Genomic DNA, 18818 nt, shown 5'->3' with positions numbered 1-18818 from the left:
GACAATGCTTACTTCCACACGTACAAAGTGACTGCTTGTTTCATTGTATTTCGGGTTCATTGTTTCACGGGTGAAACAGCAATAATTTTTATTCTGTTTGCGTGACAAAGACAAAACGAGCTGCTACTGCGAACTGTCTTCCTATTGTCAAGAACAATTATTCCCAATACGTTTCATATTACACTTCAAACCCCAGGACAGCAAAAAACACAGCTTTGTCAGACCAACAAAAAAAACTCGTTCCCTTATTCCCCTGTCCCCCATAGCGTTCCCACCCAGCGACCATCTGGTGTTATGACGGACGACACATCATAACTTTACTGACAGATATTAAAATGGCCGACTGGGGAGAGTGTCTCTTGTCTCCACGGTCTGGTCGCTGCACCATCCATCGCCCTGACGCCGCTCACAAATGTTATACACAGCTACAGTGTCGGTGGCTACATGGAGGCTGACAGCGCGGGGGTGGGGGAGCGGCCCGAGGGGGAGGGGAAAGATACATCGTCTCTGTCAAAAACGGCGCCGACTCAGAATCTGCTTTGCGGACGGACCAGACTCAATGTGTATCTGGACCGTCTTGCTCGAGTATGTGCTACCGTACTTAATGTAAAGAGCAACAATGACAAATTGTTTGAACTTATAAAGCACTGATATATCGAGCACGGTTGTATGGAATATGTATTTTGAAGCCAAACTGTGTTGTTCAAGAACTTTTTTAACGGTCTCATTCAAGAGAAAAAATAAAAAAGGCATTTAACAAGTTTAAGCCAAGGTTTTTGTACATCAGTGACAAGAAAACTATCGAAGATCTGTGTTCTACAAAAATTTTTTTTTTTTAAAATTTGATAAACACGGAGAGTGCCAAGTGTGTTCCTGTATTGTAAATACATTAACGAAGAAAACATATACATTGTAGGTTTATTTGTCTATTTATTATTTCTTAGTTGTTTAACGCCGCACTCAGCAATATTCCAGCTATATGATGGCGGCCCGTAAATAATCTAGCCTGGACCAGACAATCCAATGAATGATATCATGAGCATCGATCCATGCATTTGGGATCGATGACATGCTTCAACCAAGTCAGCGAGCCTGACCACCCACTCCCGTTAGTCGCCTCTTCCGACAAGCATAGTCGTCTTTTACGGCAACTAGGGTTGCTGAAGACTTATTCTACCCCGGATCTTCACGGGTCACATTGTAGGTAAGAACATCTTGATATGTAATGTCATTCTTGCATAATCGAGGTTTTCAACCTATTTTCACTCGCTGTAGTAATTTCGGAAACCGCATTTAAATACAATGATAAAACAATGAACACAATGCCAAACAGAAAGTGGTCAAATGTAACAAATGTTATATTTTGGATAACGTTTTTCTTTGTTAAGTACGTATTCTAGTATGGGGATTGGGACTCAATCCCCCCAAAATATTAGAATCTGTACTTTATCTAAGAAAGTGTTATCCCAAATATAACATAGAACTAGTACCCGAATCACATACACGTGCAGTGCCAAATAGTTTGCAACCGTGTTTTTGTACAGAAATGCCCATACGTCGGGAAATATCTATTTAAATCTATTTGGAACTTTAGAAATGTTTAACTGAGCAATTAGGCCCAACGTCAACATATGGGGCTGATAAAAAGTAGTTCCTGCCAGGCGAGCTCATTTGCATATTTGTCGGATCGTGATACCAAGTTTGTCGGATTATTTTTCGCATCCATTACAGTGTGTATTATAAGAGAAATGACAGTACAAACTGAAACCGTTTTAAACAGTAAACGGGATACTGAAATCTCATGGCTGGATGTAACTTTGAAGTTGTTGGTCATGTTACTGTGAGACGCCGTCAGGTCAGAGGGACTTTCAACACGGGCATCGGCTATAAATAGAACGCAAATATACACATAAAGTTGTACGTGTGTGTGTGTGTGTGGCTGCTTGTACTCGTCCGGACTGCTAGCCCACTGAGATACCATGCCGCAGTTTAACATGAATACCCCACTCAGTCACAGTATACTGACTCCGAGCCAACCAGTCCTGGTTTGAACCCCTTAATACCGAGCGCCAGACAGGATAACAACAAGTACCATCTTTTAACGTCTTTTGGTATGACGCGGGGGTCGAACCCCGACCTTCCGTTCTCCGGGCGGACGCTCTAGCTCTAGACCACGGATGGGCTCCCCTGCGCGTCTTTTCTGGGCCCGCGTATGATGACTATTGCGCCGAACCAGAGACCATTGAATAGATTATATTCTATTATATGGTCTCTGGCTAAACATTCGCTTACTCACTCAGAAAAAAACCCCACAATGAATCTCGTGTACGTAGTTCATAAATGTGTTAGCTGGATTAATGTTTTCATCTTAAAGTTTGATTTTTTCGGGTTTTTTAATAGTAATTCGATGATTTGATGTATCGTGGTTTGCCATTCCTGTTACCAGTCGCTGAATACTACAAAGGTAACCTTTGTTTGTTTGTATAGGGGTAATGACATGTAAAATTACGGTAAAGGATTTGGTTCTCCCCAGGGCTTAAAATGATGGAACGGGTGCTTTGTGGAACCTTTCACGTTAATTGCTCTATCCCATAGCATTGTGTCTTATCGCCATTTGTACATTATGACCCAGTGCCCAACGTAAAGTTAACATGTCGACGCCACACGCCTACATAAGCCGTCCATGTTGAACATGTGTTTATTAAAAAAGGGACATAACTGTCCATTACTAAGCTTTGTGCTTGCCGCTAATGATATCAGAATGATGTATTGTCCAATCCACCACGTCGCCCTTGGCGAACAAACCCGACGCTTTCCGAGTGCTGAGCGGAGATATCAATTTGGATATTACACAGATCCCGGAACTTTTTTTACCAATCTCAGGGCAACATTTGGTGATTATGTCGCCGACGACAGGTGTGGTGGCGGGTTGTTACAATGAATAAAACACCTTGTTTGTTTGGGATCCTAGTTTGCTACAATGGTTGATAAATATGGCGGTTGCTGCGGCCCATGGCGTCAGATGTCGATAAAACTATAGTCTCTGGGCCGGGAGCGTGTCAACGCTTGCAAACAATGAATTTTCTGGAACTCTATTTTTTTCCTTAACCTTCGTAATTATAAAACAACCTGATCATGTGTAATATCTAACTTTATAATCAACATAACAGCTACGTAAATTTCACATTGTAATAATCAATACATTTTTAATATCTATTTTTAATGTTTCAGTAAACCTTTTATCTAAAGAAATGGACCCAATTCCTTATTTAGATTATTTTCAGTTTTTGTTATGTTTAAACAGGAACCGGGAAAAGGTTCGTTTGTGGTCTTCTATATTTTATTGTTATCGTATTTTTGTCGGACAATATCTTCGAACAGTTTTCGTATGCGTGTTTCTTCATATTAGCATATACTGTATACCATCAACGGTGGGATGGACAAGTGGTTAAAGCGTTCACCCGTCACACCGAGGACCCGGGTTCGAAGTCTTATATCAGTACAATGTGTGAATCCAAATCCTTGTATGAAGGCGGCGGGGAAACTCACTCACTCACTCACTATGTCGTATTTCCTCACACATCTAAGCAAAAACATCCCCACAAGTTGAAAAACGATTATCATCATCATCATCATCATCATCATCATCATCATCATCATTCTTTTTCTTTTTCTTATTCTTATTCTTATTCTTATTCTTATTATATGTTTTTCTTGTCAAAATACATAGTTTTATACTTGTAAATGAACTGTCTTGTGCTGGTATGCTATGTGAACCTGGGGAATCGGTTTGACACATGATGGGAACAATTGCATGTACAGCTTTTGGGGTTGGTCTTGTATCAACTGTCTCGTCTGTCGTGTAACATCTGTCTGGTCCAGTCAAGCAATGTTGGTTGCGGAGTGTAGGTGGATGGGTGGCCGTGTTCGGCGGCTTGACGCCTGGGTCTTTCTCAGGCGTCGGTCCTATCCCGCACCGAAGCACATGTAGCCCATGTGGTGTCCTTAGGCAAGTGACTTTGTTGGAAATAGGCCTCTGTTAGTCCAGCAGTGAATGGGTACCCGGTAGGATGTTAATGCGGCTGTTACATTTCTGGAACCTCACATGTAGCTTTGGTTGTATGATCCCCAGGAAGCTGAGAGGAAAATCGGGAGCACTGATCCATTGACGGGGCAATAGTGTAGCTCTCTGAGCTTGACTTCGGGTGTGGATTTGGCGTATTATTTACATGCACATTATATTTTATAGTCGTATCTGTCTGGTGCCATGAGACTAGTACCAACTGTCTAGTCTGAGCTGCCATGTATCATAAATCTCGAATTGTTTCTTAGTTTTTTTCCAGCACCATGACCGTACTCGTGGTTTTCACTCACACGCCCTACTACTACTACTGACCCGGGAAGATCCGGGGTAGAACAGGTCTTCAGCAACCTATGCTTGCCGTGAAAGACGACTATGCTTGTCGTAAGAGGCGACTAACGGGATCGGGTGGTCAGGCTCGCTGACTTGGTTGATGCATGTCATCGATCCCAATTGCGTGGATCGATGTTCATGATACCAATCACTGGATTGTCTGGTCCAGACTCGATTATTGACAGACCGCCGTCATATAGCTGGAATATTGCTGAGTGCGACGTTAAACAACAAACCAGCAGCAACAACAACAACTACTACTACTACTACTACTACTACTTAGACGGTGTGGTTAAAGCGTTCGCTCGTCACGTCGAATGCCCCGGTTCGATTCTCGACATGGGTACAATGTGCACAGCCCATTGCTGTTGTCTTCATCCGTGATATTGCTGGAATATCGCTTAAGGCGGCGTACTCACTCGCGTTCAAGTTATTGCACTCATATAGCGATGTGCATGCACGCGCGCGCGTGTGTGTGTGTGTGTGTGTGTGTGTGTGTGTGTGTGTGTGTGTGTGTGCTTGTACTAATCCGGTTTTGTAATGCTAACATACTTGGATGACAGTACAACTACGTCTAATACCAGTACAACTACGTCTAATACCAGTACAACTACTTCTTATACCAGTACAACTAGTTCTAATACCAGTACAACTACTTCTGATACCAGTACAACTACTTCTGATACCAGTACAACTAGTTCTAATACCAGTACAACTACTTCTGATACCAGTACAACTACTTCTAATACCAGTACAACTACTTCTAATACCAGTATAACTACTTCTGATACCAGTACGACTACTTCTGATACCAGTACAACTACTTCTAATACCAGTACAACTACTTCTAATACCAGTACAACTACTTCTGATACCAGTACAACTACTTCTGATACCAGTGCAACTACTTCTACTTGAGTTACTACAACAATTTCTAATACTGGTACTAGATCAACTTCTACTGCTCCAACTGCGACAACATCTTCTACTGAAACAACCCCCGAGAATTAATATAATGTTACTTTAAGTGTCCCTCCAAGCCCAGGGACATGGTCCATGCGCTGACCATGCGTCATTTACCAAGCGTACCTTACCACAATCTGTCACTGAAACCATAGATACTTCCAGCCAAAGGCAACCTAACCACGAATTCAATTCACATGGGTGTTCACTAATTATCGCGGAACTGAGGAATTAAACGTAACTTGAACCCCAAATTTGCTCGAATTACCATAGCATTGGGCCGTGCAACTGTCAAAGCTCCTTACAGCGCCATTCTATCACAGCATCGTTGTAAGCCAGAGAAGATTCGTCTTTTATAAGCAACCGAGCGTGGCCGGACGGAACGGATTGAGATCGAGTCAGACTGAAATGCTTAATTGTTTAAGTACTTTGATCCAATTCAAATATCGTATGTCAGCTTTAAACGACGTTTGCTTAATCAGTCGGGTGGCCGAATTGATTTGATTTGTTACGCAACGTCTATTAGGATTGAATTAGAAGTGTAAACTGTCTGGATTTTGTGTCGTACAATTATGAATTGTGTAAAATCGTGGCACTGACATGCACTGTGATTATAGGTTCAATAAAATTACTTCTCTCCCAGGAGAAATTTAGGGGTATTGTTTTAAGTGTGAATGGTTAAATAACCAGCCATGGACCAGAGCTCGCACCGTGACCGTGAATGAGCTAAACAATTTTAGTTCCATTGGTGGTTTGTGGTTTGTCAAACATGACTGGGTTTTAAACTTTATTATAAAAAAATACATTTACTGAAATAATATCCGAGCGATTAACATAAATAATTGTGATTGACAATTTCCAGAGAAGTGTGTCTCAAATTTGATTAGCTGTCTAATGACATTGTATTGGGCTGAATTATATTTCTATTAGCTTTACCAAACGCTTCATCTGCAGGGTTTTCATATGAGACCTTTAACTATGGCTAAATGATGATTGTGAAACAATAATGGTTTTATTACCCGTATAACCACACTTTACATGATGAAAAAATGCAATCCAAATTAACACAAAGCAAACATTAAAAACCTGTCCATGTTTATTCTGATGGCAACAGAGAAAGCCAGTGACAGACTGTCCGTCTGTATTGCTCCCGTTGTAGAAATTCTCAATCAACTTTACTCACCTTTTATCTAATGTTGTAGCCTGAAACAAATACAAAAATACGAATTTTTATCTGCGAGCTCCAGATGAGCTGCGTATGAGCTTCAAATACTCAAAATTAATCACAAGTACATGACAAGAGATGGAGAGATGAACATATTTTCAACAAGCAAATCAACTAGAAAATTCCACCAGAATATATCTAAACTCAACTGTTTAGGTAGCATTACTTCGACATTATCCTGTCCGGGGATTATCAAACCTTTCCTTTCCTTACTGCGATCCCCGGAAGAGGGATTTAATTATGGTTTTAAAAATACGTCGAGAAGGAATTGTATATAATCTCTATCTTGCGTCTCTGCTAGAAGTTTCGGGAACCATTCAATAATTTCGATAAAAAACCCATCAACCCCCCCCCCCCCCACCTCCACACACACACACACACACACACACACACACACACACACACACACACACACACACACACACACACACACACACACACACACACACACACACACACACACACACACACACACACACACAAACCAACCCACCCACCCACCCACCCACCCAAAAAACAACAACAAAAAACACACAAAAAACACAACAAACCTGCAGATTCATCCTGACATCTTCGCATCGACTAGTTCTGGATCATTTATACTATGTGGAATAAAATGTTACTTTTACGATGAGAAAACACGGCTGATCTTTAAAAGAACGTCGTATCAGTACAAATACGGTAATGTGATATATAGAATTATAATTAGCAATATATAGTTCACTGGGTACCGATATGTTTCATGATGGAGACTAAACAACTAGCCTCCGGTTACATTCTCGTATTTTCTATAATTCATTGTGTATTCACACATGAATATTCAACCTGATTTAACACATGTACAGTGAAGTTACATATCGGCCTGTGTGTATTGATCAGCAAATATTAACAAAATAACAACTCGAGCGTGTTCTCCGCTCTTGGGGGCCCTGGACTCTCACATTCGTTAAATTATTGAATAAATATATAACGATTTGTTTTTTTATGCACAACTTGTTATTATTTATGTGTGCATAACGTATGTGCAAGTGTAACCTGTTATATGAATATATGCATTTCGTTAGCTGCAGGTTGCCTTTGAAGGATGCTACCGGTGAGATGAGCCTGGGCCTGGTTGCACACTGTGAGAACAATGCTTCACTGGGCATGTCGGCGAACGTGTTCACTCAGCAATGGTATCTTTATCCTGAACTGTTCTTCAAACAGTGTATTTCCATAGACATACTGTCACGGAGCTATGCTCCACAGACCAGGGTGTCAGTAAACAAGAATAAAGTACAGTAAAGTACGGTTATAACGAACTCAAAGGGACTACTTATTTTAGTTCGTTATAACCGTAGTTCGTTATAAGCATATATACAGCATAACTACAGCAAATAGTCGGGACCAAAAAGAAAGTTCGTTATAAGCGTGTTCGTTATAACCGTAGTTTACTGTAATAATGAAAACGTGGTGACAGGTTCACAGGTTGAGGGCTCATACGAGCACCATTGCGAGTACCATTGCAACGACCACCTCTGACGCTACCACTACCACAACAACATATGCCTCTTCCAGTGAAACAAGCATATGTGACGCTACTATTGGCACATCTACCTCAGAAGTTATTATTGTAACAATGTAAGATGACCCTTCTATTACCACAACCACATCTGATGATACTATTGCAACGACAGCCCCAACGACCACAACAACAACTGTTATTACAACTGCGACCACCACGACTTCTGCAACTTATATTACCACCACTACTACTTCTACAACCACAACTGGTGTTCTTGGTCGCAGGTTTGTCTTTCTCAGTTGCAGTTTCTTGTGGCCATGGTTTGGTTAGTTTCACGGTTCCTTAACGCCATCCCCTCTCGTACTACCACCCCCACTCGTACTACCACCCCCATTCGTACTACCATCCCCACTCGTACTACCATCCCCTCTCGTACTGCCATCCCCATTCGTACTACCATCCCCACTCGTACCACCACCCCCACTCGTACTACCATCCCCCACTCGTACTACCACCCCCATTCGTACTACCATCCCCTCTCGTACTACCATCCCCTCTCGTACTACCACCCCCACTCGTACTACCACCCCCACTCGTACTACCATCCCCACTCGTACTACCACCCCACTCGTACTACCACCCCCACCCGTACTACCACCCCCATTCGTACTACCACCCCACTCGTACTACCATCCCCATTCGTACTACCATCCCAATTCGTACTACCATCCCCACTCGTACTACCACCCCCACTCGTACTACCACCCCCACTCGTACTACCACCCCACTCGTACTACCATCCCCATTCGTACTACCATCCCCATTCGTACTACCACCCCCACCCGTACTACCACCCCCACTCGTACTACCACCCCCACTCGTACTACCACCCCCACTCGTACTACCACCCCACTCGTACTACCATCCCCACTCGTACTACCACCCCCACCCATACTACCACCCCCATTCGTACTACCACCCCCACTCGTACTACGACCCCACTCGTACTACCACCCCACTCGTACTACCACCCCACTCGTACTACCACCCCCACTCGTACTACCACCCCCATTCGTACTACCATCCCCATTCGTACTACCACCCCCATTCGTACTACCACCCCACTCGTACTACCATCCCCATTCGTACTACCATCCCCATTCGTACTACCATCCCCACTCGTACTACCATCCCCATTCGTACTACCATCCCCACTCGTACTACCACCCCCACTCGTACTACCACCCCCACTCGTACTACCACCCCTACCCATACTACAACCCCCACTCGTACTACCACCCCACTCGTACTACCATCCCCATTCGTACTACCATCCCCACTCGTACTACCACCCCCACTCGTACTACCACCCCACTCGTATTACCATCCCCACTCGTACTACCATCCCCACTCGTACTACCATCCCCAGTGGTACTACCACCCCCACTCGTATTACCATCCCCACTCGTACTACCACCCCCACTCGTACTACCACCCCCACTCGTACTCCCACCCCCACTCGTACTACCACCCCCACACGTACTACCACCCCCACTCGTACTACCATCCCCCACTCGTACTGCCATCCCAACTCGTACTACCACCCCCACACGTACTACCACCCCCACTCGTACTACCATCCCCCACTCGTACTACCATCCCTACTCCTCCTACCATCCCCACCCATACTAAAATCCCCATTCGCCCAACTCGTACTACCATCCCCAGTGGTACTACCATCCCCACTCCAACTACCATCCCCACTCCAACTAACACTACCACTACCACCTCAACAGCCACCACGACCACTGCAAGTACCACAGACAGACAGAAATACTACTACTCAGTTCATCTCTAGCTTCATCCTATCCTTAAAACATCCCCCACCACTACTTCATGTACAGCCTTCACCGCCACCGCCGCAACTACTGCCACTACGACCACTACCACTACCATTGCAACATATACGCAATTCATTAGTTCAATCCGTCCAAACTAATTCATCACTTTGAAGCATGGTGTCATTTCTGTCTGTTTTCATGCTGTACACGCGTGTATAGAAACCGCCCAGCTCCGCTTGTGAAACAGCTTGTGAGAGGATGTCATTGGCAGGGTGGAGAAGTGATGACATTAGCTAGCTGCACATTAGAACACTACGCTGTTCACGCCGGCTGTTACGGAAACCGTCGTGTTAGATGTGTGGGCACCACACCCTGCAGGCACTATCAGTAATACAGCATTTTAGCAAACAGAAAGGTCAGCGTTAGGGTGAGTGAAACTAAAATGGATTATTCAAATTGAATTGCTTTCGGTGTTAGAGCGTATTCAACAATCCACATCTGATTCTAATGTCGTAGTCGACGATGTCTCACCTGCACAGGAGGGGACTGTGACGTTTGTGTTACAATGGCGTCAGCTTCGGATGCAGTTGTAGTTTTTTACGATGTCTTGTCTGGTACGAACTCTTTTGTTAAGGCTTATTGTACATTTGAAACTAACGGATTGGTTTTGAAGAGCTTTAGTGTCAAGTACATATGGATGCGACGAGAACAGACGATGTACATCTCAGAATCAATGTGGACCACATATGTAGCATTCTGACAGAACTCGCGCACATAATGAAGACAGCAGTTGGCGTAGTTCTTTTACAAGCAATTCTTGAAAAGACTGTCGATACGGGGCGTGGCTGCTCTTGCTGGAGTTGGCAACATGATGCGATTTATTTACAATAAAGACTACATACTGTTTTCATAAACGTAAGAAACTTCCATTGTATATTTGACAATATACACATGCAAAGGCAAGTCAATTGTTCACCTTAAAATGAACTCTTGGTGATACGATGTAAGTCGAAATAGGGAATTGCATCAGAATAAGTTTTGTCACTGAGGCGTCAAATTTGGAAATGTCCTCCACATGTCTACCACAAAACGTTATAAAAGTCTTATCGGGCCTCGAATGGTGCAACATTGACTAAGTCGTATGACGATGTTTGAGATCTCCATAGAAGGAGCTTCTTCGATTGTATCTCAGAAGTTGCGAAACGTGGATTCCAGCATTTCACAAGCATTCACATTATGAAAATCAACTAACGCCGCTAGAACTACAAGTACCAGCACAATGAATACTGTCACTACCGCCTTCTCTACCCATACCCCTACCACTATCACTACATCTACTCCCGCCACTACCACAGCAATGATCACTGTCACTACCACCTTCCCTACCCATACCCCTACCACTATCACTACATCTACTCCTGCCACTACCAACACAATGATCACTGTCACTACCACCTTCTCCACCCATACCCATACCACTATCACTACCACCACTACCAGCACAATGATCACTGTCACTACCACCTTCTCTACCCATACCCCTATCACTATCACTACCACCACTACCAGCACAATGACCACTGTCTCTACCACCTTCTCTACCCATACCCCTACCACTATCACTACCACCACTACCAGCACAATGATCACTGTCACTACCACCTTCCCTACCCCTACCACTATCACTATCACTACCACCACTACCAGCACAATGATCACTGTCACTACCATCTTCTCTCCCCATACCCCTACCACTATCACTACATCTACTCCCGCCACTACCACAGCAATGATCACTGTCTCTACCACCTTCTCTACCCATACCCCTACCACTATCACTACCAGCACAATGATCACTGTCACTACCATCTTCTCTACCCATACCCCTACCACTATCACTACATCTACTCCCGCCACTACCACAGCAATGATCACTGTCACTACCACCTTCTCCACCCCTACCCCTACCACTATCACTACCACCACTACCAGCACAATGATCACTGTCACTACAACCTTCCCTACCCCTACCACTATCACTACCACCACTACCAGCACAATGATCACTGTCACTACCACCTTCTCCACCCATACCCCTACCACTATCACTACCACCACTACCACTGCAATGATCACTGTCACTACCACCTTCTCTACCCCTACCCCTACCACTATCAATACCACCACTACCAGCACAATGATCACTGTCACTACCACCTTCTCTACCCATACCCCTACCCCTATCACTACATCTACTCCCGCCACTACCACAGCAATGACCACTGTCACTACCATCTTCTCTACCCATACCCTACCACTATCACTACATCTACTCCGCCACTACCACAGCAATGACCACTGTCTCTACCACCTTCTCTACCCATACCCCTACCACTATCATTACATCTTCTCCCGCCACTACCACCACTACCACCGCAATGATCACTGCCGCGACCACCTTCAAGGTTTTTCAAAACATTTGATTTTGAAGATTATTAAAGATTTCTTGAATAAAATAAGCCATTACTCTCCAGACCTTAATGGGATCTGGTATAAAGGCTCTGCGTGTCATTTGTAAGTTTAAATACAAATCAAGATCGTGTTTTCCTAAGACTGATCTCATGTAGATAATAATGTAATTCTCACAAAAAACCAGGCCACATAATTACATGTATGTTCAAAATATGCCAAGAAAATCAAACGCACAGGAACTCCACACATGTTGGAGGAAATCTCTGAAACGAATGCGTCTTCAAGTCGTGATTTGTATCATTAATGAGACATAATTGACAGCAACTATCATTGGCGTGTCTGAACCAAACAATCTTATCATTCTTGATATGGAAACGTTCGCGAAATGTACATCGCGATATCAAGTTTACCTGGTTCTGCGATGTCAAACCTTCCACTGTGGTTCTATTACATCCTGCCATTGGGTACGTCTTGGCGCGCTCAGATAAAATCAGATTGCGGAGCGTATAGACGCTTTATCACTCGTCATTTTTAGACAACCTAACTGATGTACGCGTCAACTTGGATCTAAAAGAATCAACAACAAGCTCGCTTTGATGACATTTTGTCCCGAAAAACATGTCAATCCGTGCAAGACAAACACAGTTTCCTCACACGAAGCACAAAATTGATAAGAAAAGAAGTTCCTTGTGAATACAGTATGTTCGCTTAACGCTGGGGTGTGATAAAATCTTGATATGAGCAGTCGTAAGGAAGACAGTTTAGGTAGTGACCACGTGACAGGTTATTGGCACGTGCTGCCCCACGGCCTTAAATCTTAATGATTGTCTTAACAGTTACTTGTTGAAGGGGGACTGGACAGGTTGACCGTTAAATAGCCACGTGTACCGTTTACCACATATAATTATTTACATCAAAGGAGGGGGCAAGGGTGGCCGCGATTCACTGTGCAGAGTTGCGTCCCTTGGGCACGCCAGAAACCTATGATTGTGGGTTCGAATCCCGGTTCGCCCAAATTATGTTTCTAGGTTTGTCAGCACCATACCCGTGCTCGTGGGTTTCACCGAAGTGGTAAACGTCTAAGATCTGCATCACTTCGGGATTTAGTCTCACATTAAGTTGACACGTCGTGATATAACTGGAATAATGTTAAAAGCGGCGTTAAACCCAACTCACTCACTCACTCTACATCAAATGGAGACAAAGGCCATGAAAATGACAAATTGGACCAATTTTAACGTAATAGTGAAAAGTAAAATTGAAAAATGATTAGATTATGGGGATAATGTATGAATGTGATAAATGATGCAACCGTATGAATTTTGGCCCACCCTGTGTTGCGAATGAATACCACGTCCAATATAACGGATCTCTCAATTGTTTCTGTGTGTCAAGGTGCCGGTTATTGGGGTGAAATTCGATACTTGTATTGTAAGCTTGTAAACAATATGCTTGGGCTGTTGTATGATGAAATTTTATTTTTTATCTAATAACATCAGAGTGTATTGAAATGTGTTATGTACCACTAACCTGGACAACTGTAATCCCCCGGCAAGAAGTATCCACGAAACGTTGTTTACGTTAATAAAGAGGTGTGTTGAAATGTGGTTCAACGTCGCATCCAAGATCATTGCACTTATATTGCGACGTGCATGCATGTGTTTGTGGAGCTTGTATTATTCAGGATTGGTGCCGATTTTATAGTGAGTAGCCTACTAAGACACAGTATACTGACTCCAAATCGAACAGTACTTGTTTTAGCTCCTTAATGACGAGCGCCAGGCAGGGTAACATCAAATACCATCTTTTTAACGTATATTTGTATGACGAGGCCGAGGATCGAACCCCGGACCTTTCGCTCCCCGGGCGGACGCTCTACCACTAGACCAGGTCGTGTAATAAAGAAGTTGTTATCCATAATCATGTTTACATCCAACTTCTAAACCCATATAAAGACTCCCCCATTTTACGTTAGAGTGACAGATTTACGCCTTTCAACAACACTCTACTTCCCGACAGTTTGTACATACGGATGCTGGAATGTTAGCACTTACTTGGTGCATCTCCGGCTCGAGAGAACTGGAACATTGCTTATCGTTCACCTATCCTAAAGGATGTGATGTAACATTCACAATTGAGTAAGACGAGATCGTTCCCAGATACATTTTACGAGATAAGATAAGATAAGATAAGATAATATTTATTGCAGAAACGTTCCATTACGGGACAGATGCAATTTTAAAAGACAAGACATTATGATTCATATATACATATATACAGACATACATAATTTACATTCCTGTAGACACATAATAGATAATTTACATTTTGATAAATATTGAAAAAGATATTAAGAACAACACCGAAATGGTTGAAATTAAACTTTTGGTGTCAGTTCAAAGACAAACGTGTTTCAGAATTGACACAATTCCTCCATGGCAGGCATATGTTCAAACAAACACAAAACATCATGTCATTAGCGGGTTTAATGTCATTAATGTCATTAATGTCATCAAGCTAAACGTCTGATTGTCTATAATTTGCGGCGAATTAGCCAAATAGCAGCTTACCAAACAATGGTTCCAGAGCCTGAAGACAGACGTTGTGATTAGATAATGACCCCCGCCTTTGTCTCCCTGCCCCCTTGAATATGCCAGCGTCCCCTCCCACCTGACGCTACCCCTCCTCGTCTCCACCCTCTCTACGCCCACCACCACCCCTAATTTACACAGTGCCAGCCGAAAGTGGCATTTGAGCAGTAATCGCTCTGACTGTTCATTCTGGTTCCTGGGCGACGGGGGCAGGGTTAGGCTAGAACTGACATAATACCTCTAACAGGCGTGGATCTTTATTTGATACGGAAACTCCATTGTCTTTGTTGAGTATAATTGGAAGAAGATGGAAAAGAGATTGATCCAGTGATTGTCATGATCTGATTAAAACGACATTACATGTATTAAGCAACATTCCGCCCGATATACTTTGTCCAGTTCTTGGCAACTAGGGTAGGCCACTATTGCCTATTGATACCCTAGAAGGTACAGCCGGAGAACTGACAAAGTTCTGCTTTTGATACTTATTACTGTTACTACTCATGGGGTTGACAGATATTTATTGATAGTACTACTGTCAAGATTCGACTGTTGATACTGTTGCCTGTTGATACTTAAGTTGAAACTACTGATAGGGCTGTGTTGTTGATAATTAAGTTAGTACTATTGATAAGGTTGTGCTGTTGATACTTACGTTAGTACTACTGATAGGGTTGTGTTGTTGATAATTAAGTTAATACTACTGATAAGGTTGTGCTGTTGATAATTAAGTTTATACTACTGATAAGGTCGTGTTGTTGATATTTAAGTTAGTACTACTGATAAGGCTGTGCTGTTGATATTTAAGTTAGTACTACTGATAAGGTTGTGCTGTTGATATTTAAGTTAGTACTACTGGTATGGTTGTGCTGTTGATATTTAAGTTAGTACTACTGATAAGGTTGTTTTATTGATACTTAAGTTAATACTACTGATAAGGCTGTGCTGTTGATATTTAAGTTAGTACTACTGATAAGCTTGTGCTGTTGATATTTAAGTTAATACTACTGGTATGGTTGTGCTGTTGATTATTTTTTGCTAAAAGCTCATGTTAGTCTGAATCAAACTAAACCAAGTCTATTTTTCTTGATTCAAACTATGAAAACAGCAGAAGAGGAAAGGTTCTTTTGAAGATAAAAATTGCAATTATTTTAAAGAAATGTTTTCATAGACTAAGTGTTAGTTTAACGTCCCCACTATAACTTGCTATCAATATTTCACCTGCTGTTACTAAAGTACTTCAGACGTCTTTGAAGCTGTGGCCATAATTCAGTTACGTTTTTAATGTTCTAATACTCACAACAACACAAAATAATTAATGATGTATTTTTATCCCTCGAAAGGACATTTTAGTTATTGATAGCAAATGGGCAGACTGTCTTTCTAAGCTTGATGGACAACGCTTCACGTGCTTACACAGTTATAGTTGAGGATATCCATCAAACCTATCCTGTAGCAGAGAAGATACAGTGTTGTGGACATAGTTAGAACACAATACCCACTGGCAACATTTATGTGCTTTGTGATTAATCTATGTATCAACGTGTTCCCACAAGACTAATGATGGTGAATAAACAACGGCTATTAATCACTACTTAGTGACGATACACAGGCCCGGATCCACGAGTAACAGCAGGGGTATATTCACCTAGGACAACACTCGCTTATATGTGTGAAGTTAAACTGTGAAACTGTACACACTGCGGACCATTTATCCTTTCGATTAGTTCCGGAATGGACACATGTATATTTTATTACGTAATTGAAGAGGCATCAAAGTTTCATTAAGTGATTGAAGTCTATCAAATTGTTTCTAAACGACTGAACACTTTAGGCTCATAGATAAGATACTGTGAAGATAAAAAAATATTTTTTTTATATCATCTTCATATAATTTTTTTGATGAATTGTACAGTGTATCGAATGAGATTAATAATGCTATCTACAATCGCAACCCAATGTTTAAAAACAACAACAAAATGATGACAACATCCGTGTTTAAAACAACAAGAAGAGTAACAAACGACAACAAAACGGTGTTTAGTTTTTAAATGCAAACCGATGTTTATCCTAACTGAGGGGCTGTCGGGTAGCCTCGTGGTTAAAGCGTGCGCTCGTCACGCCGAAGACCCGGGTTCGATTCCCGACATGGGTACAATGTGTGAAACCCATTTCCGTGATATTGCTGGAATATTGCCAAAAAGAGGCGTAAAACCATACTCACTCACTCACTCTGAGAGATGAATTGGGGAACTGTAAGTATAGTAAGGCTAATGGCGTATGCTGACGTCCTTATATACTAACGTCATTATATGCTAACGCCATTATATACTAACGTCATTATATACTATACCAGCGTGCGTTCTTCGGGTGTAGACGTAAACGTCTCGATGATTACATACACATTATACAGTGTACTCTTGTTTAGCATTAATATCAAAATACTAAACAAGTTTCTATTTAGAGAAATCACTCATGATTTCGTTATGTAAGTAGGAAACAGGTTAAAATACCCTTTTTAGTAGATTCTACAAACAATTAATTTTAGAAACAAGTGTTTAAATTTGGGGCGGCCAATATGAAATATGTCAGTAAAAACAAAATAACATGATATTACTAAAGCAGAATTTAACAACAACTTCACCATAGACTGAACGTGTCACAAGCGCCAGCATTTTTATGTGATCATCAAGGATACATTATAGCTGAGAGTTATCGCCCTTTTATCGGGAGACAGCTCGAATACCAATATGGCGGCGAAGACAACTCCCATAAAGTTTAATGGAGAACGTTTACACTGCTTTTACATTTACTGACTGGTATAAATTGACAGGAACAGAATAGTAAGATGTCAATGTCTCTTTCACCGGGCGAGTTTCCTTAGTGCCCTGACCCGTACCCAAACAGTGGATGCGAATTCCAAGTATTGTTTTGTACATGTATATCGAGAGTTATACGTTTCGGGTGTGTGGGGTGTGTGTGGGTGTTGATGTCGGGATATGTTTCATAGAATAAGGGGATATTCCAACACGCATCTTTTATAATAATAATAATAATAATAATAATAATAATCGTTTTTCAACTTGTGGGGATGTTTTTGCTTAGATGTGTGAGGAAATACGACATAGGGAGTGAGTGAGTTTCCCCGCCGCTTTCAGAAATATACAAGGAATTGGATTCACACATTGTACTCATATAAGACTTCGAACCCGGGTCGTCGGTGTGACGGGTGAACGCTTTAACCACTTGTCCACCCCACCGTCGATGGTATACATTACATACCAATATGTAGAAACACGCATACGAAAACTCTTCGAAGATATTGTCCGACAAAAATACGATAACATAAAATGCTTCCATGGTATGGAATGGCACTGCTACGCTGTTATTGTGTCTTGTTATGAATAATGTTTTTGAATCAGATCACATATGTTTTAACATCAACTTCATGTTGTGAATACACAATAATATAAATGAATTAACATGCAAAGCCGAGTCGCAGTATTTCTGTCACATAAGCCTTTCTGTATTGGTTAACAGTCTGTGTAATCTCCCGCGTTATTAAGATCAACGTATCGCAATACTTTCAATAGGTCTTAAAGGATTTTTATACGTTTGTTTACGGAAACTTTACCGAGCACAGTTGACTCGAGCTTCCTTCCCTTCCCTGCCCGCCGAACCCCGAATCTAAAGTATCTATTCCCCTCCCGGCTCATTCTTGACATCTTAAATCCAACAGGCTATACATTCTTGACCCCGGCCAAGTACCGACATTTCACTATTTGTATTCGGATACATCAACACGAGC

General features: G+C 42.1%; 1 protein-coding gene across 1 annotated transcript; it reads left to right on the top strand.

The window, feature by feature from the left end:
• Window positions 1–444: 444 nt before the first annotated feature.
• Window positions 445–12302, top strand: LOC124116058 (histidine-rich glycoprotein-like). The gene is made up of 3 exons (XM_048397337.1): window positions 445–585; window positions 9536–9682; window positions 11208–12302. The coding sequence occupies exons 1-3, from the start codon at window positions 445–447 to the stop codon at window positions 12300–12302; spliced, it is 1383 nt and encodes a 460-aa protein (XP_048253294.1).
• Window positions 12303–18818: the final 6516 nt, after the last annotated feature.

The sequence above is a fragment of the Haliotis rufescens genome, unplaced genomic scaffold, assembly GCF_023055435.1.
Source record: "Haliotis rufescens isolate VD_foot unplaced genomic scaffold, xgHalRufe1.0.p SCAF_17, whole genome shotgun sequence".
NCBI lineage: Eukaryota > Metazoa > Mollusca > Gastropoda > Lepetellida > Haliotidae > Haliotis > Haliotis rufescens.
The sequence above is the reverse complement of the archived record's forward strand: the minus strand, read 5'-3'. Positions and strand labels throughout refer to the sequence as shown.